The 24,332-nt window shown below is 39.0% G+C and overlaps 1 protein-coding gene across 1 annotated transcript in view; it reads left to right on the forward strand.

The window, feature by feature from the left end:
• The first annotated feature begins 4,802 nt into the window (after window positions 1-4,802).
• si:ch211-176g6.2 (ras-associating and dilute domain-containing protein) overlaps window positions 4,803-24,332 on the forward strand; it is a 39,787-nt gene continuing 20,257 nt past the window's right edge. The window contains 8 exon segments of the mRNA XM_036572909.1: window positions 4,803-5,261; window positions 6,504-6,821; window positions 11,861-12,093; window positions 15,472-15,821; window positions 20,199-20,891; window positions 20,993-21,030; window positions 22,165-22,343; window positions 22,479-22,591. Coding sequence (XP_036428802.1) covers window positions 5,128-5,261; window positions 6,504-6,821; window positions 11,861-12,093; window positions 15,472-15,821; window positions 20,199-20,891; window positions 20,993-21,030; window positions 22,165-22,343; window positions 22,479-22,591 — 2,058 coding nt within the window. The 5' untranslated portion in view covers window positions 4,803-5,127.

The raw sequence follows: 24,332 nt of genomic DNA on the forward strand, positions 1-24,332 counted from the left end.
TCATCAGCTGATTAACATCAAGCAGAACATTTATTGATTAAGGCAGATTAATGACAATAATAAGCACAATTCCTGCTTTAACACTGACTAAACATCAGCAGATCTTTTGCTGTTTATTATCGTCATTATGTATTTAGAGTTATCAGTAATTCAGAGTTATCATGATGCTAATCGTGCTAATGGGTTTCTTCTACTCACCTGTTAGATCCTCCAGCATCGTCCAACAGTTCTTCCATCAGCTTTCTAATGTCTTCTTCCTCAAGTCTTTAAAACTAGCTACTTTCAATTAAAGCTCTTTGCTTTAGATGATCATCTGAAAGTAGCATTTGCTGCTAATATTGACCCAATACCAAAATCTGTTATCAGATCAGTGCCATCTCTAGGCTTTGCTGTTCATTTCCTTAACTCACTGGTAAAGGCTGGTCACTCTCTGATTGAAGATCCTCCAGCAGGATCTCCAAAACCTCGCTGATGACTTCAATCTTGCATTCATTGTTGCTGACTAGTTTATTTTGAATAAATCTATTAAGATATTAATGGTAATATTCAATAGAATTCTTGCTTTTATATCATCACCATCATCATCATCTCACACTCTGCTTTCACATGAATAAATATGGTTAGTTTTCTAGCTGTGTCATTTTCGTTCTTGGTATATTGGCACTAAGCATTTCCTTTGCTTACCGAGAGATTGGTCATCATATGTCTCAGTCTGGTCCAGGTGAATGGACATCAGCTTTTTAAGAGGGTCAGACTGTCATTCTGCATCTATCACATCTATCACCACCTGTCCTGATGCAGATGTTGAACTGATCAGCAGATGTTCAGCCATATTATTGTCTTCATAATGTGTTTTTCATTTTTTCCTTTACTTATGCAGATGTTTCTCCACTGTTTCCTCCACAGTGTCCTCCAGGGAAATGTTCATGAGCTCGTTAACGGCTTCAGCTTCAGCTTCCTGAGCCATCATCATTTTCATCTCATTCTCTGCTTTCATACAAATAAATACAGTCAGTTTGCTAGCTTCTGTTGTTTTTATAGTATTTGTTTATTTTCGTCACTCACCCAGAAGCTGCACACTGGATACCTGAAGGTCCTCCAGCAGGATCGCCAGGAGCTCACGGATGATTCTAGTCTTGTCTTCAGTGTCACTCATGATCAGCAGCTGCTCTCCTGCTCTAACATTAAAATTAGCATTAATAATATGAGCATTTACCCTCTTAACTCATTATCATGATGCTAATCATGCTAATGGTTTTTTACACAGCAGTGTGTAGACCACCTCAGCTTTGACCTCAGGCACTTCCATCATTTCGGCCTCTTTTCTTACGAAAGTTACATTTGAGTAACATTTTCCATTAAAACTGATTATATTGAATGTATTAATTAAAAAAGATTAGAACTCACATTAAGTTGAATTCCTGCTTTTACATGAACTTAATGTCAGCAGTTTCTCCAGCTATGTTATTATCATGCCGTCTGTTTATTTGCTTTACTTACTCAGAGGTTTATCCAGTGTCCTGCTCAGTCTCCTTCAGCTGAATGCTCATGAGGTCTCGAATGGCTTCGGCCTCAGCTTCATCATCGTCTTCATCATTCTCATTCTCTGCTTTCACGTCAGTAAACACTGTTAGTTCTCCAGCGCTTTTCATTCTTGATATCTCCACTATTTATTTCCATTACTTACCAAGAGATCGGTCATCGTATGTCTTGGTCTCGTCCAGGTCGATGTGCATTAGCTGATCTATAGCTTCTGTCTGACCTTCATCATCCATCATCTTCATCAGCTGATTTCCATCTTTAAAAATTACACTTTTAAAACATTATAATAAACATGACTTCTTAATATTAATTAAGAAGAGAATTAATGTGTAGGTTATGAAGAGATGATGCCTTTCTTCATCTCAGTTAGGGATGATACTACACATTACTTATTTAAAATATATTGTCATATCAAGTGGTGAACCATGTGAACAGCTTCACATGAGAAATAAGAACAGCTATTGTTTAATAAACCTTCATGAATAGCTACAATAAAAAGTATTTTGTTAAATCTGGTATATATTTCTAATTCTAAGGTTCAGTCTGGATCTTGTTTAGGTGAATGTGCATCACCTTCAGCATCTCATTTTCCAATTTAATATTTAGAAATATCAACAGCTGTCCAGCTGTGTCATTATCATAGTATCTGAAATTATCATTTCTTTTGCTCATCCAGAGGGACTTCCTCCAGTAGGATCTCCAGGAGCTCACTGATGCTTTCAGTTTTTGCTTCAGTCTTGCTCAGTAGATTATTCTGAACAATGTCAAACAGAATACATCTCATATTAATCTGAATTCCTGCTTTTGCATGACGTAAATGTATTATCATCATGACATCTCTTCACTGTATTTACATACCCAGAGGTTTTTCCAGAGATTCCTCCCCAGTGTTCTCCAAAGAGATGTTCATGAGCTCATTGATGGTTTCAGCTTCAGCTTCAGTCATCTTTGTAATCATCATCTCATTTTCTGCTTTAACACAAATAAATACTGTCAGTTTTCCAGCTCTTTCATTTTTGTTGGATTTTTTTTTTTTATTTCCTTTATTCACACAGAGGCTGGATTCCTCCAGTAGGTGATGACTTCTGATGACAGTCTTGTCATCAGAGTTGCTCACTAGATTATCTTGAATGAATTCAAACAGATTAGAGCTCATATTAACCTGATGTCCTGCTTTTTATTAACAAACTGTCATCATGCAATTAGTTCCTCAACTTTACTTTCCCAGAGGTTTGTCCAGAGCTCCTTCCTCAGTCTAGGTTGATGTCCTCGGCTTCATCAACCACCATTATCTTCATCTCATTTTCTGCCTTTATAAAAAACATATGGGCAGTTTACCAGCTCTTTCATTTTTGTTGTCAACTTTTTTTTTACTTTACTCACCCAGAGGCTGAAAACTCGCTGAAAGATCTTACACTAGCAGGATCTCCAGGAGCTCATTGATGATTCCAGTCTTGTTCTCAGTGTTGGTCTCTAGATTATTTTGAATTAAGTAAAAGATAGGAAATCATTTTAAGCTCAAATTCTTGCTTGTATATTAACTAAATGTGTTGTGATCATTATGGCATCTTACCCAGAGGTTTCTCCAGAGTTTCCTCTATAGTCTCACCTAGGTTGATATGCTTTGATGACTTCAGCCTTGGCTTCATCAGCCACCATCATCATGTTCATCTTGGTCTCTGCTTCAACATGAATATATACAGTCAGTTTTCCTGCTGTGTCATTTTTATATCTATTATATATCTACACATTATTTTTTCTTTCCTCAGCCTCAAGGTACAATGCCCTGCATGTACCTTTCTGCCATGAACAAGTTTAAGAAATATGTTTTGATAATTTCTCAAAACTATGGTAAAACAATGTCTCAGGCATCAAGCAGTGTATTCATAAACATTTTATGTACTAGCTTTCTGTGAGGCAGCACTCAAAGGCATTAAACTTCCTCAGTTGACTAAAGTCCTCCAAACCAGTCTGCGCTATACAAATATAGGCCTGTTTTGTGAATCGATTCAGAATCTTTAAAGTGATGATCACCTCTAGGAGGGTGGCTGGGAAATTGTGCACGACAGCAGCTGGACTGCAGCAACTGACACTGTGATGTGGGCAGAATTGAGTGGAAGCACAAGGTACATGTTGGTAACAAAGTTGAAGGTGACTGTGCATCCAGCATTAGTTTGGTCAGTGCAGGGTCAGGCAGTGACCAGATGGGGGCGCTCTTATGGTGCTTTAGAACAGAACAAAGTTTGAATCCCACAGTGGATACGCCAACTAGAATTGATAAAACCATAAAAATGGCCAACACTGATTACTGAAAGACTCATTAAATTTACATACTGAGAGTTTTAGTTATCCATCATACAGGACCAAAAAATGGCTTTAATGTTAAGGAAAATGAGTAGAACAACCTTTGTGGTTTCTTTTGTTTTTTAAAAAAATAATAAATAAATCAGTGTCTGTTATAATGTGAGGAAACTGGCGTAAAATAATCGAATAATTTTGTATTGGCGGTAACACTATAGGTAGGATATTCTGAATCAGAAAGCCACAGCACTGAAATCTATAGGTAGATGTTTTGATACCCCAAATCACCTTATCAGGGGGTAAGTAGTTATATTAAGCTGAGACTGTGATAAATTTACAATAAAAACATAATAAAACGCTTAAAAAAACAAACTACACATTTAAAAAAAGAATGGGTTTTAATGGGTTCTTTATTCATGGCAATTGTTCTATTTAGAACTATAAGCTCTATTTAGAACCATTTCATGTTTAATTGGTTCTTTGCATGGTTATGGTTATTCAGATTGATGGAGAATTTGTTGTTCTATATAGAACCTTTTTGAAATTGGTTCTATATAGCACCAAAAAAGGTTCTTCTGTTACAACGTCAAGCTTAAAATAATAGAAGAACCATTTTTGGTGCTACATAGAACCATACACGACACATTCTCCATCAGAACCATTTCACCACGCAAAGAACATATTAAGCACCTTTTTACGCCTGTACGCTACACGAATGATCTGCGCATTCTCAGTAGGGCAAAGTGTTAGAACAACTGCTCCGCTCAAGAACCTCCTCACAACTTATCTGCTCTAAAACATGTCGGGTTAGAAAATGAATGAAGAGGACCTGAAGTCTCTCAGCTGACGTGAAGGGAGAGTGAATCGCCCTCAGACCCTCCCTTCAGCTTTAGCATCACACCCCCTGAACTCACTCAGAGCAGCGCTTAAAGAGACACGAGTCAACTCAGAGGAGAAGCTCAGTTCACTTCAGTTTTGCTTACAAAAACAAAAAAAAACTCACTGTCTTTTGTCACTTTTCGGCCACACAGTTCATTCTAAGAGAGAGAGAGTCATCTGGGTAAAGTTGGCGCCTCCATTAAGATGACTGGTGCAGTTTTTACCCGCCAGAGTTTTTTGGGTGAAAACCGCCAGCGCTCCCTCTGGACATGAACGCGTACTGGAGTCAACTTATAGACTTCGTGTCTCTTTTTTTAAAGGATGTTAGCCGCTAAAGGACGCTGGTCAGTCTGACAGGGCCGCTCTGTTTAGTCTGTCTGGCTCTAGAGGAGCTTTAGTGGAGCTATGATATCGAGTGAGCGGATTTTAATGCCTCAGAGGAGCCTCCCTCCTCCGTCACCTGTGGACATCTCTCTCACCTCAGCAGCCAAGAGGCCATCCTCAAAGGCCACGAGGAAGCAGAGCAATGGATCGGTCCAGTAAGTGGTTTATTCTGCTTCAGTGAAGACTGAGAGCACTGAAAAAATGACTTTATTAGATACAAATGATACAAATCTGTGCCCACATTAATAAAACAGGCTATATTACACAAGATTGTGGTGATGTACTTTATGTAGATCTTATGTAGGAATTTATGTAGAAATCAAGTAAATCCAATGTGTCACTGCGCTGTAGTCCAGGTAAATCTCTCTCTCTCTTTCTCTCTCTCTCTCTCTCTCTCTCTCTCTCTCTCTGTATATAATAAGGGTACGATTATGTCAGATAAGTGTTACATTTGTAAACGTTCTTAAAGGTAAACTCCACAGATTATTCTACATTTCTGCATGATTTAATAATTGAGATGTAAACAAAGTCATTCGGAGTGGCTTGATGTGAAATCATTCATTGTAGAGAATGTGATGCTGATGATGGTAAAATAGCGATACATTTGAAAAAATACGTTTTCTTTGGTTACTGTTTTGCCTTACAGTGCTGTGCATGTACCTCTCCACCATATATGTATTTCAAAAAATAAGTTTTATGACTAAAACCTGATCTCAGAACGATCTTAAAACAATGTCTCTGCCATCAGGCAGTGCATTCATATGGATTCCATGTAATAACTTTCTGTAAGGGAGCTTTTAGAGGAATTAAACTCTTCAGATGTCTGGTTCCTATCGTCATCACTGTGAACAGTTCTGACTCAGTAAGTAGAATCAAACCACTCTGAATGACTTTGTTTACTTCACAGCAATTATTATTATTTTTTTAAATGGTGGGTTTCCCCTTTAATTTAAAGTGCTGTACCCTATGTAGTGGCAGTTGAGGTGTTCTTCAATAGGCTTGGGTTTTACATATAAGCCTTTCTGAAACAGTTAAGGGTTTAATATTTCACTTCCTTGCTGGAAGAAAGTGACATTTTGCAGTGTGTGATTTGTATATGGTGTTGATGCAGTCCTTAAGGCCCTCAGAGACCCTCATGCTTCTCAACTAAGCAGATTACAGGATCAGTCATAATCTACAGACTGTTCTTTGATTTGTTCAGGGGTAGAGCGGTGCAAGGTACAGAGTTCCAGCCTCAACTACCAACATAAGCTAGACTCTTTCTGTTCAGCAGGAGTGGAAGTCCCATTGTGGATCAACAGAGAGGATGATGTGGTTCTGAGATGCCACAAGCAGATGTGGTTCTGTACTTTTGTGCTGCCAGCATTATTCCGTCACTCTTGCCCTCTTTTGCCCAGGTCCAGCTCGTCCAGTGGCACAGCCAGGTCGACGGAGAGTGTGGGTATCAGACAGCCGGCCAAGAGCAAGATCCGCCGCCACCAGCACCGCCTGTCCTCTGTGTTCAGCCGCAGCATGCTCAGGGCCCGTGGAGAGATGGCCTCAGCGGGAGAAGAGCCGGCGGTGACAGACGACCCCTCTGAACTGTCCAATCACATCACAGCTCCTGGCATTCTGAAGATATTCGGCAACGAGATCTGTGAAGGTGCCAACTATAAAAGTGTCCTGGCCACGACCCACTCCAGCGCCAAAGAGCTGGTCAAAGAGGCGTTAGAGAGGTGAGGGCAGTCTTACGTTGGACTCGTGATGCGTTCCTGTAGTTTGAATGTTTTGGTGTGAGCTCTATGGTGCTACAATTCACCTCCTTTAGAATGTATTTTTATTGGTCATCCAGATTTTGAAGTAGAATTGTGCATTTTGATTAATTTTGATATTGGAGTGTAAGAGTTAATAAACAGTCATCGAGTTAACAACAGGGAAAAAGCAACAACAAAAAGAAGAAAAAAATACCATAGATGGGTGTTGGAAGTTACCTCTTCAGAGGAGCTAATGAGGCAACACTAATCACTACAGTTCTGTATGCTGAGGAGGATCCGTCGCCTACTATGCCAGGTCTGTGGGTGAATTTCCAACATGTTAGGCAGAGAAAATATAGTTCCACTCTTTCTGGACCTAACTAACGTCAGCTGGACTGCTTAGTCTAGTTAGCGAAAAAGCTGCGCCAGAGTCAGCCGAGCACTCTCTGCCTTACCAGTCACATCTTTAACAATATGTCCTTGGCAGCGTGTTCACGTTCAGGCACTTATGTTTTAAAGTAGCAAAGCATAACATACTTGCAAAACTGTGACGTTTTGCTATAAGCCTGTTTATTTTCTCTGTTGTCCTGTGATGAAATGAAACAATTACCCAAATCCACTTTATTTTTCATGTGACCACTGTATTTCAAGATTATGCCTGAAATGTCTAGTTGGGGAACAGAAGTGTTCTGCATTACTGTTTGAGCTAAGTCAAGTAATGTCTGCTTACTTAAGTTTAATTTTATATTCCATTAAATGTCTCTGAGGCATTTTGGGACAGTGTGCAGTTTGCGGCTGTCACTACAACCCAGTGACACTGAAAATATGTCAAAAAAAACAGCAACGTTACAAGTTTAAAGCTCTCAAGAAAGAGCAGAGCTTTAAATTTATTTGAATATTGCTGTTTGAATGTTGCTTTATAATCACTGCTTGAAAAAGCCCAGTTGTAAATTCTATTTAAAGATGCACAGCTTTAACCATTGCTCTTTACCGAAAGGAAGATAGGCTACAGAATCCTCTAAAACATTTCTCTTACACAGGTTCAGGTATCTGTTGACAGATCGATTACAAACATTGACTCACAAGCACTCAAGCAAGCTAATAATAAACATAGTTTACATTTTTATTCATATATTCATATGTTTCTGTCATGTGGGGATATTTTAAGCATTTAGCATGTCTGATTACACTTTGCTGGAAGTTAAAGAGGCACTCAAAACATCAGGTTGGCACAGGAATAAGGTGCATATAAGGTGCATAGTGATTTCAGTATTCGAAAACTGGCCCCTTAAGTGATCATTTAGGAAGAAGTCAAATGTACACAGCTTTTCCTTTACCCTAAATGCAGTTGATCAGCCAACACCTGTTTGATGTCTGAAGTTCAGTTTAAGTTTTTATATTGTGTATGTTCTTTAGTTTTCTCTTGAGCTACAAGGCTAATCTAGCTAACAAGTAATTGATTGCCACTTTGGTTTCTGACACTGAATGACATTCTGTTTGCTGTAAAAATGGACAAAGTACATATAAAATGCATTGGAGTGCATTAGCCCTGTAACTCCAGTGTATCTGTAAAGAAGCGAGGTGGAGGTGGAGTTTATGTCTTTGATGGCTGACCACATTTTGTGGTGAGAGAAAAATGGTGTAAATATGAGTATTTGCTGAATCATCACTTTAAAGTGTCCATTTTATGGAAAACTGAACATTCAACACTACATAAAAGATGTAGTGCGTAAACATTTTCAAAGTTTCAAAACAAACTGTTCACTCCTTAAGTTCATGTGATCTATATATGGAACCTAAGGTACAAAAATGGTGTGTTTTGATTTAATTGTTTTTGGGATGTCAGAAGTATCACATTTACATATATCCGCTTATTCATCCTACAGCAGTTTAGCCCCGCCCAGCAGCATAAAGTTATAAATATATGTACCAGCTTTTTGAAGTCACAATAGTTGGCATCCAGAGTCATTTACATGTGTGACTCTTTAAATCAGGGGGAGAAAAACATTAAAATGTGTTTCTTAGTGCTTCTTAGCTTTGACAACCTGAAGGTGCTTTGCCTTTGCTATTTTAAAAGATTAGAGCTAGATGGGGTGTCCGCGTCAATTCATTTTCAATTTCTCTTTATGATGTTTCATAAAGGTCGCAAATTACTTTGCTGCTGAAATGTATGTGGGAGGGAACATTGTAGCAGAGTGCTGCTATAGAGCACCGGCAGGGAGACCTGATAAAAGCTAGGTTCAAGTTCATTTTTGTGCTCTACTCGTAGAAATTAAATGAAATAAAGCTTTCAAAATCACTTGTCACGCTTGCCATCTGTTTACTACCTCTTCACAAACTCGCTGTTTTTGAGCTGAAAGATACGAGCTGAAAAAGGCTAGGCTAGTACGTTAGCTGAGGTAACTTACCATTAGCTGCTTACCTAAAAGACTGGCTGCACGTTGATGTGATTGCTGGCACTGGTATGCGTCCCTTCATTAAAAACAAAGTGTTCGACATGGTGCATCTGGTGTGCAGTGGGCTTAACGTCTCGCTCATGCTCGCCATCCTGGCGCTGGAGCTAAGGCATTATTTGATTTTATTTCCTCTTTTCTCCAGCTCGTATGTGTGTACAGAGCACTGATAGGCTCCAGAGAAATTCTGATAGGCTGGTGGATGTTCTGCAGGCCTGAATGTACAACATGTGGTAGTCTGCATAACAGTAAGCAATTTTGGAAATTATAGGAAAGTGACAGGCATTTCGTAATTCCACAGTTCACCAGTGCGTATTGAACCGTAGGCTGCGTACCGAATGGTTCGAGAACGTACCTTGTGCCATTGCATCCCTAAAAGGCACAGTGGCAAAAACAGCCTCCTTAACTCTAAAATATAAACAGAGGCTGAGAGTCGTCAATTAGGACTGTTTTTGAAAAATAAAGCCACATAAAATTGTAAAGAAATAAAACAAATACAAGAAAACATAGGATATAGGCCCCCTAGTATCAAGAAAAATATTCATTTTATCTAACCTATGACATTGTATGTTTTCCACCTTTTGAAAATGTTGCTAATTGTTTTAGAAACTACAACATTGAGTTATTCAGGCAACAACTTGTGCTTGGCAGGACCATCATGTCAGAAACTCGCCCTGCACTAGATAAAAAAAACATCTGTAAATTCCTACCTCTTATTACATCATTCACCAGCACATTGCTGTAAAACCTAAAACTCTTTGTCTTCCCATTCATTATAGGGCAGAACAGGATCTGAACAATTACATTAACCTGATAAAATGCAGGCTTATATGTTTATTCATCTTACTACTCAGAATATTTATTCACCTCAGTGCCTATTATCCAGTAACTACTTTGAATTGTTCAGTAATAACAATGTAACTAATATATGGTGTGTGTTTTTATGAGCATGAGGAATGGAATTCAAGTTTAAACCACAGTTGCAATACCAGAAGCTGAGCGCATAAGAGTTGTCCTCAAACATCCCCAACTCAGTCTCTACATTTTCTCTGCAGCAGCGTGAAACTCAGAATCTGTACTTGTGTTATTGGTTTTAGAAGGAAAGAAATAGAAGTACATTATGAAAAGAGAAGCATGATTAGATTACTGTAAGTAGAGTGAGACTTACAGCACTGCACAATTCATATGTGTTTGAAATGAATGAGCATTACTGAGGATTTCTACATAAATACTGCTAAAAGCATGAAACAGTCATTGTGCACATGAGCAGACGTCTGTTAAAGTTACGGCGATGGTCTCATTTGCCTTGGAGATGTGGGAAATTCTAGCTGAAGCGAATTCCTCGGTGAGTGCAGACCACTAAGATGCTGACTCTATTCTTTTAGAAACTGGATTTCTTTCAGTTTTGGCATTTTCCACAACCAGACATACTTGGAGTGTGTGTAACTGAGTGTGTTTGTGTGGGTGTCTGTTTTTTTTAACTTTCTGTTACTTTTTAAAACTTTTTCTTAACTGCATATGAACACAGTTATCTGACAGAAGCACGTGTGACCCTTTTAAAGGAGTAAACGTTAACCTCTTAAAACTTATTATTCAGTCATTAATCTTAAAACTGATTATACCGTAAATATAATAACAATAAGAAATAAGAAACAACATGAAACTAATAAATGTAAGTCGTGCAGTTATGAGAGTGAGGAACTTTAGTGTGGATCCACAAACAGGCCCTCAGGCTGTTTTCACACCTAGTTTGGTTGCCGACCAAATTACACATGTTGATCTTGTTTGATTGGTGAGAAATTTGGAGGGGAAACAAGCACACCATTACTTTCACATTTGTTTCCAATAAAGGAAAAAAAAACTTTTTTAACTTTCACTAGCCTATCACTGTCAAAAATTATGGATATTTCCCTCAAAAATGTTATTGATATGAATGCATTATCCTACTCCTACTTTGTATTAATATAGAGAGGCTCAACGTCTACATGTTCTACAATCACAACAATAAAAATAAACCTTACTTGAACTCTGCTTCTTAATGATTGAATCGTTCGTCAGGTTGCTGATGCTTGGCTGAAAATATGTTCCTCAGCCCATGTGCTAAAATCTGCTGCAGAAATGACATGAGTGTTGTAAAGAGCAAAATGGAACATGGTAAAAATGCATCCCCACCTGCAGAGAACAGAACCAGGGTTCACTTGAAGGCGGACCAAGACCCATGTTCTTAGTGGATCACAGTTTAGTTGTTCAGTGTGGACTCGAGTATTTTCACACAGGTTTGATTAGCCCACACCCAACAAGGTAGGTCTTAGGGATGCACCAATACCACTTTTTCCCTTCTGATGCTGATATCTCATCCTTAAGCATCGGCCAATACTGAGCACTGATACTGATACTAACATTATCTAACCTAACTAGCTTATAAGTCCTGATATTTATACAACTTCTTTTTTAAATATTTTATTTTGGAAAGAGCTGTGTTCTGTGGCACAATTAACACATGCAAATTTCTGAAGTCATGTGTTCATCCCGGTTACTGTAGAATAACTGTTTAATGTGTTTTCACAGATACTCTCTGAGCAAAGCTGCGGCTGATGCCTACGTGTTGTGTGATGTCATCGGCTGCATCGGAGAGCGGGAGTGGAGGACGGAGTGTGTGCGGGTCGTTGGGGACAACGAGCGGCCGCTCCTCCTGCAGTCGCTGTGGAAGCCCAGAGAAGGCTATGCCCGGCGCTTTGAGATCCAGCGCAGAGCCAGTGTGGAAGAGAAGAGCTCTAGAGACAAGGATACAGTGACCGCAGGTATCTTATTTTTAATCCATTTACAGCCCCATTTCCAAAAAAGTTGGGACGCTGTGTAGGGTGTAAATAAAAATAGGATGCAATGATGTGCAAATCATGTAAACCATATTTTAAAGGAAAATACTACAAAGACAACAAATGAAATGTTGAAACTGAGAAATGTTATTATTTTTTGAAAAATATTTGCCCATTTTGAATTTAATGCCAACAACACGTTTCAAAAAAGTTGGGACAGGGCATGTTTACTACTGTGTTTCATCACCTCTTCTTTTAACAACGCTCTGTAAGCGTTTGGGAACTGAGGAGGACCAGTTGCTGTTGTTTTGAAAGTGGAATGCTTTCTCCTTCTTGTTTGATAAAGGATTTCAGCTGCTCAACAGTTCGGGGTCTCCTTTGTCGTATTGCTGATTTCTTAATGCAGCAAATGTTTCAGTGGGTGACAGGTCTGGACTGAAGGCAGGCCAGTTTAGCACCTGGACAGAATTTCATATGTTGATTCATCAGACCGCAGGACACTTTTCCACTTCCCCTCAGTCCATTTTAAATGAGCTCAGGCCCAGAGAAGGTGGCAGCATTTCTGGATCTTGTTTGTATATGGTTTCTACTTTGTATTTTAGAGCTTTAACTTGCATTTGTGGATGCAGCGACAAACTGTTTTCACAGGCAGTGGTTTTCAGAAGTGTTCCTGAGCCCATGCAGTGATTTCCACTGAAGAATTTTAAATGCAGTGCTGTTTTTAATGCAGTGCCACCTGCGGGCCCAAAGAGCATTGCCAGCAAATACTGTTTTTTTGGCTTTGTCTCTTGCATACAGAGATTTCTCCAGATTCTCTGAATCTTTTAATGATATTATGTACCGTAGATGATGACAAACTAAAGTTCTTTGCTATTTTACATCGAGAAACATTATTCTTGAATTTGCCCATGCAGTCTTTCACAGACTGGTGAACTCCTCCTCATCTTTACTTCTGAAAGACTCAGCCTCTCTGGGATGCTCTTTTTATACCCAATCATGTTACTGACCTGTTGCCAATCAACCACCAGGAGTTTTTTTAGCATTACACAACTTTACCAGCCTTTTGTTGCCCCTGTCCCAACTTTTTTGGAACATGTTGTTGGCATCAAATTCAAAATGGGCATATAGTTTTCAAAAAACAACAAAAATTCTCAGTGTTAACATTTGATTTGTTGTTTTACTATTTTCAATGAAATATATGGTTTAAATTACTTGCACATCATTGCATTTTGTTTTTATTTACATTTTGCACAGCATCCCAACTTTTTTTGAAATGGGGTTGTAATATGAATCTCCCTCACACCCGGTACCACCACAGTGAGATTCACAAACAGAGAATGTTTACAGCTACTTGTAGCCCATCTTTCTGAGAGACCATTATATATATCTCTCTGTTCCCAGGCAACCAACTACTCTGCCCACTTTTAATCTGTGTTTATTTATTTATTTGTTTTTGCTCCCCCAGTTGAGCTTGCTTCCTGCACACAGTCCATTTCACATTCCTAATGACCTTGGCTCATGCACAAGATGCCACTTTTTATTTTGGGCTCATGTCTACATCAGCATACATACAACATACTATTTTGTAGGTTAACAGTGGCTTATTACAAACATACATACGCATATATATATATATATATATATATATATATATATATATATATATATATATACAATTCTTTTACAACCAAAGTAAATCTGAAATATTTTTATTGCGCAAAATAATAAAAATAAAACTGAACAATATAGAGTTAATCCTAACACTGTTCTCTAACACCAGTCCTGCAGGTCCAGCAAAAATGGTGCTAAATTTTATTCACATCTTAATTTCTACAAAGCTGAAATACATTTCCTATTCGCAAGCTTTTTGATTGAAATTTCCATTCCACCTTTAATGGAGAAGACATTATATTCTGGCACCTGTACACACGCGTAAGTGTAATTACTGCGCTATTTAAGGTGGGATGGGAAATTAAAATAAGAAGCCAACTTCAGTGTCAACAAATTTCTCAAATCATTTGTCTCATATGCGCATCCCATACCTCCAACCGTCACACGCTGCTGGAATTGGGAAAATATTACAGTCATTCACGCTTCAGTATCAGCTGGTCCACGGCTTGTTGCTCACACAAACCGCAATAACGTTGTCTGATGCAGCTGATTGAGTCAGGCAGCTCCTTTTAGGCAAGAGTAAACAGAAATGCTCTGGTTTTTCGTGTTAGGATAAGGCTAACCCCAAAAGACCGGCCATTCCTTTATGTCTGCTGCCTCAAAAACAGTGGACTACCTCAGACGCCACAGGCCTAGACAGTGGGAGGGAGATCAAGTAAAATGTATCAGCGTATGGAACTGGAGCTTTCTGTGTATTATTATGCTTCTATCACTGTGTAAAAGATGCACAAGGCATGCTTTAATTTTGACTTCACTGTGATTTTTTCCAAGCAAGCGCACATGTTCATTCAGAGCAAAGGTCAGATCTGTAAGAGCTTATTATTGTTTTGTTTAATCAGAGTAACAAAGAGTTTGTGAGACAAATAAAAATGTACACATTTTTAGCTTTGTTAGATCACAAAGCCACAGTGGCCTTAAAAGATTAAAATGTCAAGTTCTTGCAAACCAGTAAAAAAATACATGCTCTTTTGTATTAAAACATTTTGGAAAGTCTAGGTGTGCCAGATATCCAATTCCTATCCAATACTGGGGATCAGTTTTGGGTTCATATTCAAAAAAATGTTGGACCTGGAAACACTGAATAGCACTGAATTGTTTTAGCATCACAATACATAATCTGAAGTTAAATGGGTCATGTGATACATAAGCAACCGTAGCAGCCACATGACAAAGTCATTTAGACCTTACTAAAGGACATTTACATGTATATGATGTTTGCTGTTACAAACTGCATGTACATAAAGTAGAAGTGTATATTAAGTAAAAGTTTGTTGAACTAGTTCTAAGCTAACAGTCTAAAAAAAGTCAAGAATATGCCACTCAAATGTCTGTTACAAGCTTCAGATACTTCAAATGTCCCTGTTTACGCAGAGCTGGCCTAAGCAGTGATTAAAAATTATTTTCAATTGAATGTGCTGATACATGCTGATAACCTGATAATCCGTATTTTTATCATAGTAAGAAACAGAGCCTGTTGGACACAAATCCCCATGCATTATTTGTCACAGTGTTTTATTTATATATCTTTTTAAGTGAAGTATTTTGGATCTTTGAAAGACTCTGCAAAAGTCTTATAAAGAAAACCTCTGATTAACTGATTAATTGGCACAGTAATAACTAGATTATTCGATTACTTGTGTAAATGTTTGTGACAGCCTTGATGTGTTTATTTCCCTGTGCGGTGTTCCACAGGGATCAATGCTCAGGCCCGTAAACTGCAGAAGACACGCTCGCGGGGGAAGTCTATGGCATTGGTCGCAGGGGTGTGTGGAGGTGCTGTGGACGGTGGTCTCTGGCGGAGCCGTAGTGAAGCGGACCTGAGAGCAGAGAGTCAAGGCCAGCAGGGTCCCTCTCCTGAGAACCAGAATAGCCTTAAGAAGCAATCACAGGGGGAGAAATCAGACGCCCACAAAGCGCCACACTGTCCAGCCGGTGAAAAAGAAGAGACGGAGAGCAGCGATGACAACCACACACAGTATTCCATTCACCCACCCCTGCACTTCCCCTACTTCCTGCTACTGCAGGGCTTCAGTTACACACAGGTAGTACAGAACACCACCCCCCCAAAACACACACACACACACACACACACACACACATATGCACATACTCTCCACTGCCCTCACCTCCTGCCTCATCAAGTACAACTGCTACTGTTTCTGTGGAATTCCTGTCTCATATTTTTTGGTGTAGTCAGTATATCAATTCAGACCACAAAAAGGGCAGCGCTGGATTTACTTGACTCAAATGAGTATTTCCATGTGAATAAAATGTGTCGACAATCTTGACTTTTAGTTAACTCGCTTAACTGTGTTGATGTAATACATTTTAATCATGTGGAAATGCTGCACACATTTGAATTAAATCCATTTAATAAATAGCTTTTTATTTAATACTGAATCTATAACCCTCTAGGTATGACTGAAAAATGCATATTACAATGCATCGTACTGATGTTGCTGTGATAGCATTTGATCTGCATATCTCGCCTCTCGGGGGGTTTTGACACGGTAGCTTTGGGTCAGTACAGCCGAGGTGACGTCAGTGTGCCATGGAACAAAGCTTTATTCCATAACACCTCAATCCCATTGGAAAAGAACACAGAGAGATCATGAGTGCCAGGCAGAAGGGAAAATCCCTTGAAAAACAGCAATGTGTGCAAAAATCAGCTGGATATAAACACAGCACAGGAAGTAGTGTTTCGAATGCAGGGTGTCCAGAGGGTGGACACATTTCCTGACAGATTAGCTTTGCCTGTTGAGTGATCAGCACCACACAAGTACACACACGCACACACACACACAAAGATACTGATAAAAGGATGTTTGCTAGTTGATGTTGGTCAGAGATGTTCAGCAGTCATGTGAAGAAATAGTACCTAAGTACAGTATAAAAGGAAAAATGTTGAAAGGGGACAGAAGGTAAGAACATAATATAGTAAGGACTGTTTTACATGACCGTACTAAAGCAGTAGTTTCCCAGAAATAGCACCATTTTTCTCTTACCTCAAATGCAGTTGATCAGCCAAGACATGTTTGGTGTCTGGAGTTTGCGTCTTGCCTAAGTAAGTCTATAAAAATGGATATGTTGTAGATGGACAGACAGACAGACAGACAGAACTTTATTGCTCCTGAGGAAATTACATTGTTACAGCAGCAGGTACATAAAAACACTTGCACAGTGCAAACATACATTATATATCCACTTAAACGGTGGTGTAAGTTGGAAATAAGGTGTAAAGGGGAATAAAGATATGTAATGTAGAAGGACATAATAAAGGGCATTCGAATTATATGTAAGCAAGTACACTGAAGTAGCATGAGGTAGTTTCCAATACACAGCAGCAGTCGTTATACATTTTAGTGCATTTAAAAGAAAGATCTAGCAGCGCAATGAATTCCTGTGTCTTAACCAGGCAGGTAGCTCCTTGGATTTACAGAGAAACTGAAGTATTGCATTAAATTATTTGTGGCTAAAAACAGTAGTAGCCACCTTGAAGACAAAGTTTGTTCGGTTTTGTTTGGACTGGTCAGTTTTAATGCATAAAATATCAGAATTGGTAGATTTTCTTTTTTATTTTGGCTGATCTGTGTAATATGTGATAAATGTCATAGCATAATTATTTATGACTCTTTGAGCTAAATATCCAGTTGCCTCTTAAGTTCAATGTAGCACTTTATATTATTTGTATTATTTTTAGACAAGTAATTTTCCATTTAAAATACCAGTTTGGTTTACCAGTTACATTGTCAGAAGCCATATGAGCAAGCCTGTTGAAGATTACTTAACAGTGCCGTTTGAGGCAAGTCTGTGATGATTTAGGCATGTAGTTTGCAGTAACACTGCTAATTGTTGCATTTGAGTTTCCATTACTTGTTAGTAGGGTTGTTTTTCCATTTTTCTGTTATCATAGTATTAATTTCCACAATAAACCCAATCATTAAGAAATGTGTAGGCAGAACAGTACACTACCTCACAGACATGGTGCCAGAGTGAGGTAATTAAATTGGCAGAACAAAGCTTTAGAAGTGCAATGAGCGGTCACCTGCGCTGGGACTTGAACCCTGCTGTCCCACATGAAGCGCAAGTAACCTCCAATTAAAAAATCTACACATGCACAGTGTTTTTGTATGTTAAATGTGCAAAGTAGAAATGGCTTCTGTCTTAACAAACCCACATCTCCATAAGGAGCTTTTTAAGGAATTAAATATATCTTTATTTGTTTTTGTGCCCTTCAGTTCTGATGTAATTAGCTTTTGGTATTTTATTAGTGACAATATTGAATGGTGAGTGATGCTTGTGTAATTTTGTATTTTGCTGTTTGCTTAAAGGGGAGGTTAAAAAATATGTACTTGCTGCACATCCAGTCAACGGCACATCATCGTGATATCCAACAGCTTTATCCAGCATGACATTTTATGCACATATCATGCAGCCCTATTTGTTAGTTACCTTAGCCTGATAGCTCCAGTGCAAAACTGAAGGAGCCTCAGACACCAAACTTTGGCTGATTGACTGCATTTGTGGTAAGGAGGAAATTGTGAAATATATTTTTTAGCTATCACTTTTAGTGTATTTTGAAGTATTTTCTCTCAGTGTTCGCCTTCAGTCCTGGGGGCCTGTGACCAGCACATCAAGCACACCCAATTCAGCTCATTTGCTCATTGCCAGGTATAGCAGGTGTTTGTGTAGGGAATTACTAAACTTTGCTGGGCACCAGCCCTCGAGGCTGAAGCTGTACACCCCTGCTCGATCTTAAGTACGACTGAAGGTTCTTCTTAATCTATCTTGTTTTTCCCTATTTTAACTACTTTAAGTAGCACTCAGCAAAACCTGGAGTTCTAGCAGGTTATTTATAAACTGATGACATAATACAAACTCACTGAGTACAGCGAAGATGAAAAAAATTGTTTACTCTTACTGTGTCCCGCTAGGTTGATGACTGGCATACCCAGCAGCCACTCTGGGCTCATTAGTAGGATTCGGTCTCCGCTCCATTTAGAGCAAGGCTGCCTCAGCTCGAGCTTACACTGTCTGCATCACAGCAGGACACTGCTTCAAGTCTGAACTGCATGCACATCATTATGTCTGACTCTTTACTGCTGTCTCGTTCCCTAGTGATCCTCCTCCCAGTCTTGCTCATTTACATAGAATACCATCTGAGGACAGCAGAGTGCTGCTATCAGAGCACTTATATTCTCTCTGCCGTGCTTTGGCTACCTGCATGTTTCAAGTGTAACAGATCTGTGAGATTGCTTATTGTTTATTATTATAGTATGTCATAGAGTTTCAGAAACTGCATGAGGAAGTCTGTTTGAGATTACTTAAGAACTTGATATGGTTTGAGACAAGTGTGTGATGATTTAGGAATGCAGTTTGCACAATCCTGATTAATGAGGTTTAACAGTGAACCTCACAGTGCAAAACTAAAGACGCAAACTTCAGACACCAAACATGTCGTTCAGGGCAGAGATGGGCAATGTGATGATATTATATTGTTATCATGATAAATAATATGCTTCTCTGAGTACATCATGGATATCGTCAGCCTGTTTAGTTGGATTTAGTGCAGTGCTGTATGTGAAATGTTAAGTAAAATATCACTAATAGTGAATTGTGTCTTTGTCTCAAAATATCAGCAATCGAGTATTGTGTATTGTGAAAATCACTTTAAGTATCGTGAAATGGTATTTTTGCCATATTGCCCACCCTTAGTTTGAGATAGGATAGACATAGATACATTTGAAGTAAGAGGAAAACTGTATGAATTTCATTATTTACAAATCTTTTGCTTTAAACACTTACAATCCTGGGCTTAGTAGTAGGGCACAATATGGGCATAAAATGCGATATAAATAGGCATAAATTGCTCACCTCTCTTTTAAGCAAATTAATTTTTGTTGTGACAGTAGCCATTACTGCTTCATACACTTAAAATATAATACTGGATATGAGAACAGTCCTAATGTTTGATGTGTTTTTACAGGCTTGTTGTTGAGGATGGTGCCGTTTTTTGAGCTGTCCATGTGTGTGTTTGGTGTATTTGGTCTTTTAGCTGAGTGGTTAAGTTACTCTTCCCCCATGTGGGAAAGCAGCTTTCAAGCCCAGTGAGAAAAAGCACTCATTAGGCGTCTAACAGTTTGTGGCGCAATGTAATGTTGTGCATGTATGAGGTAATTTGATCTGTTCTGTGATCACACCTCTTAACAATGTATTTATCATGAAAACTCATATCATGATAATGATAAAATGTACAATTTATCATACAGCCCGACTTATTGCAAAGTTATTCTTCAGTTATAGAAGCGTGCAAAAATTGAGACCAATTGGCAGGCGATGGCCAATTATGCGGATACTTGTCTTGGTTGTAGTACATTAGCGTCACTTAAAACTGATACTTCATCTCATTCTATCTTCAGGATTTCATCATCTACTCACTGAACAGGAGCAGCACAGTTTTCGGCCGTGACACTGAGCCGTCTGACCAGGAGAAAGAGCGGCCTGCTATAGATGTGAAGCTCTGGGCCCCTGACATCGAGGAACAACACTGCTGTGTGAGGCAACTCGAGGTTGGTCCAGCCTCAGTCCCTGAGCAGGAGCCCAGGAGAACAGCAGGGGTCACCGTGCTGAAGCCCCTGCTTGGGGCTGCAGTGAAGAGGAATGGAGTCAGCATCAGTGAAGAGACAGAGCTGCAGTCGGGAGATGTTATAGGCCTGGGTGACCATTACCTCTTCATGTTCAAGGACCCTGTCGCTGAAGGGATGAAAAGTGACTCTCCTGCTGTGATCCTGTCATGGCTGACTGAGTCAACCCAGCCACCACCTCCCCTGTGTAGGTCCTGTGTGTTATCTGTGTCAGAAGGCCCTCTGAACACCCTGCCCTGCTTGAGGGAGGCTGGGGGGAGAGAGCTCATCCTTGTCTATGATGTGGAACATGAAGAACGCATCCTGAAGGAGATATTCACAAGGGCGGACAGCTATGATGGAACACACAAACTAACCCCATCATTCCTGCTGTGCTTATGCCTCCAGTGGTCAGCCACCCATTTCCCCATGGCTGACCTGAGACGACTCCTCCTACAGATAGCCAATGAGGTTCAGATGGCTGTGTGGGTAAGGTTTAAATTCCAAATTACAGCACATCTATGTTTTCTTCAGTCTGTGAGTGTTTTTGAAGTCCTCACTAGTATGCTGTTGTTTTTATGTGTATACAGGAAAAGGCAAAGGAACTCGCAGCAATTCAGCCTGAAATGTAAGTTCTTGTAATTTTATCATCCAATCAGAACATCTGCATTTAAGCTGCACCATTAATATTTGTAGTAATTTAATTACTCACTTGCTTTATTACTTAAGTATTCGATCTAGTGTCAGTAACGTTATGACACCCACATGTGCTATTTAATAGCTACCTAATGGAGATATCTAGGCTATAGTAGCAGGGATGTCTGCATTGCATAACAAGGAGTACAAGGAGAATTCTGTGTTTTGAATTTTCGGCATAATTCATTTGTGAAGATGTAAACAAAGTCATTCAGAGTGGTTTGACATGTCATGTTTAATTGTAGAAAAATGTACTAGTGTGAGGCTTAAAATGTGCTTGTAGTGCAGATCCGGGCTGAGGTTTTGCTCCTTCAGTGTCATTACCTGTGTGTTACTTCTAATTTTTATTTAATCTCATTTATTCTCCTTAATAAATGCAACTGAGAACATGCTAACTAGATAGCAATCCAGAGCATTAAGACACTTATTTGTACTGTGCTAGGAGACTGTACTGTTCTCTTGCATCGCAAGTTGAGTCTTGCAATTTGTGCCAGATCACAATCTCCACTGAGTCTGTTGTGAGCTGGCAACTGTGTGAAGTATGTAGATTCATGAAAGTAGTAAAATGTCAGGTATTTGAATGGCTTTTGCATTTTTTAATATTTTTATTGTTTAATAGAATATTATCACATATTTGTTGCAGCCCTAATATAATAGCTGTTATTAATATGACAAGTGACTCCAAACTTTTGAGTGCTGGTGTAGCATTATATCTTTTAAGGCCATTTTCTAGTATCAGCCAGTCTGATATCAGATTGATCACAACAAAAAGGAGATTGGTGCAACCCTAATGGCTATCTCCTTCCTCTCTATTGCTGTTTATAGTTATCACTGTATGTGTTGTCATCCTTGTCCAATGGAAACATTACATTATTGTAACAAGATTTTATTCTTCTATGTCATATTTACTTTCTGAGAGGAACATTCATTATAAAATGTTCACACAATGTAAAACACATTTTTTACTTAGTGTAAAAAAAAATGAATAAATAAAAGTTGTAAAAATAGAATCTTTAATGTGACAGCAATGCTTTTTATCTCCATACCTGGACATCTTTTTTAATAGTGAAGGTGAGGTGAAGCCTGTGGAAGTGGTTAACACTGAGAAGCTTCTCGGAGGTCTGCAGCCGCTTGTTCTGTGGATGGCAAACTCCATCGAGCTCCTCCATTTTATCCATCAAGAAGTGCCTCGCTTACTGCATGGGATCTCACGAGAGGAAGAGGAAGAGGAAGAAGACTGCATGGGTAATTACTTTACTCATGGTAAATTGTGGTGATTACTGAAAGTTTGGTTTACCATGTTCTTTATTGCATTCATCCCATCCCATCATAACGTCTCTGCTCATATGCTCCTCATGTGTGTTTTTTTTTGTTTGCAAGCTGTGCTGGAGTTGCGAATGTCCACTGTACGACCAGCCAGCGAGGAGGCCATGACTGTCCTGGAGGAGGTCATTATGTTCACCTTCCAGCAGTGTGTGTATTACCTTACTAAGGTCAGTGTTGCTGCACTCTTTCTGCTTTTAGATGAAGGTTAAAAAAATGAAACACCAGTGCTGACTTAAGTCTGCTAAAAACGGTTGCTTATTTCGTCACATAGGACCTGTTGTTTTTGTAGGGATGAAAGTTGAGTAAGAAAAATAATCCTGAACTAACATTACCACAGTGAGCCATGTGAGCTTGTTTTGAATCGTAGTGGCTGCAATGAATGAGACATTATCAAGAAAACTTAGGATCAACTCAGTGAGCAGCAGGTACATAGCAGTCACATTGTATGTCTAGTAAATACTGAGTGTTTATGCAGCGCTAAGTTCTAACCATTTAGAAATTACCTCGAGTGCAACCAGGTGGCCACTACACAGGGAGATCAGTCAGAATTCTGATAACTGATGTTATTCATATGATATAAGCCTTTTTTTCACTTTCTAACCCTCTTCGGTCCCCCATGCCACACACAATGGGTCCAATAAGTCTTAGTCCCACTTCACACATACTGTGTCTGCGTGGCCCTGAGTGACGCGGCAGTGTGAGCACGACAGCTCGAACACGCTGGCCTTTCATACATACAGCATTTGTGCTACGGAGAAGAGCAGCGAGAAACTTGTACAGACATTCCTTTTTCCAGATGGATAAATGGTCACATCAGTCATTCTGCTCAACAAAAATATAATTTAGAATAGTGCATGGTATATTTGTTTATCCTCAGCGGCATTTTGACTTGTGATTAGGAAAAAGTTTCAAGCCTGGTAGACCAACCGGAAAATCTTTTTGCAGCACAGAGTGTTTAACTAGTATTTCATCATGAATTAAATTCTACTAAATTAAACAGCATTTTCAAGTTTTTATATGGTCTTCTGTTCAATTTTCATTGATTTTCATGGCTTACGTCAGTGTATTTTGCGCATGGAAAAAACAGCGCCGGGTCTATTCTCTAAATACCTCACTGCTTGAGTGTGACGCCTGGGACGGTCGGCCGCTTCGCACACACAGCTTGTATGAAAGCGCTGACAGGTTAACATGGGCGCCGAAATGAAAAGCAAGACTTTCCGCGTCGCTCAGGTCATGCAGAAACATTATGTGTAAATCAGGTCTTAGACTTTGAAAACATGATTTTTTTTTTTCTTCATTTTTATAAATTACAGTATGTCTTGGAGTTTCAGAAGCAAGTGTGATTGAGATTACTTAAGAAGTTGATATGGTTTGAGACAGGTTTGATGATTTAGGAAGGTTTGCACAATGCTAATTAATGAGCTTTAACTTACAACAGTCTCATAGGTCCATTGCAAAACTAAAGAGGCAAACTTCAAACACCAAACATATCTTCAGGGTAGAGATGGGCAATATGATGATATTATATTGTTATCATGATAAAGAGTACAGACATTTTTTGGATGTGTAAACAAAAAAATAACTAACTTCCCCTTTAAGCAAACCACAAAATTCAAAATTACAAAAGCACCGTTCACTACTGTGCAAAATAAAATACTAATAAAATACTAACAACTTCTTACAACAGAATTGCAAGCACATTTTGCGTGCACTGAAAGGCTGAGAAACAGTCAGAGTTACCTCAACACCTTTTTCTATAAAGGCCACAGAACCAAATAAAAATATATATTTTTTTAATATAGGTATGCAAAGACTACCTGCCACGCTGCCATTTAAGGCAAAAGAATACTAAGAAATTCTGAAATTCATGTAAACATTCAAAAATGTTAATTTTATACTCAAATTGTG

This window comes from Colossoma macropomum, unplaced genomic scaffold (assembly GCF_904425465.1).
Source record: "Colossoma macropomum unplaced genomic scaffold, Colossoma_macropomum, whole genome shotgun sequence".
Taxonomy (NCBI): Eukaryota; Metazoa; Chordata; class Actinopteri; order Characiformes; family Serrasalmidae; genus Colossoma; species Colossoma macropomum.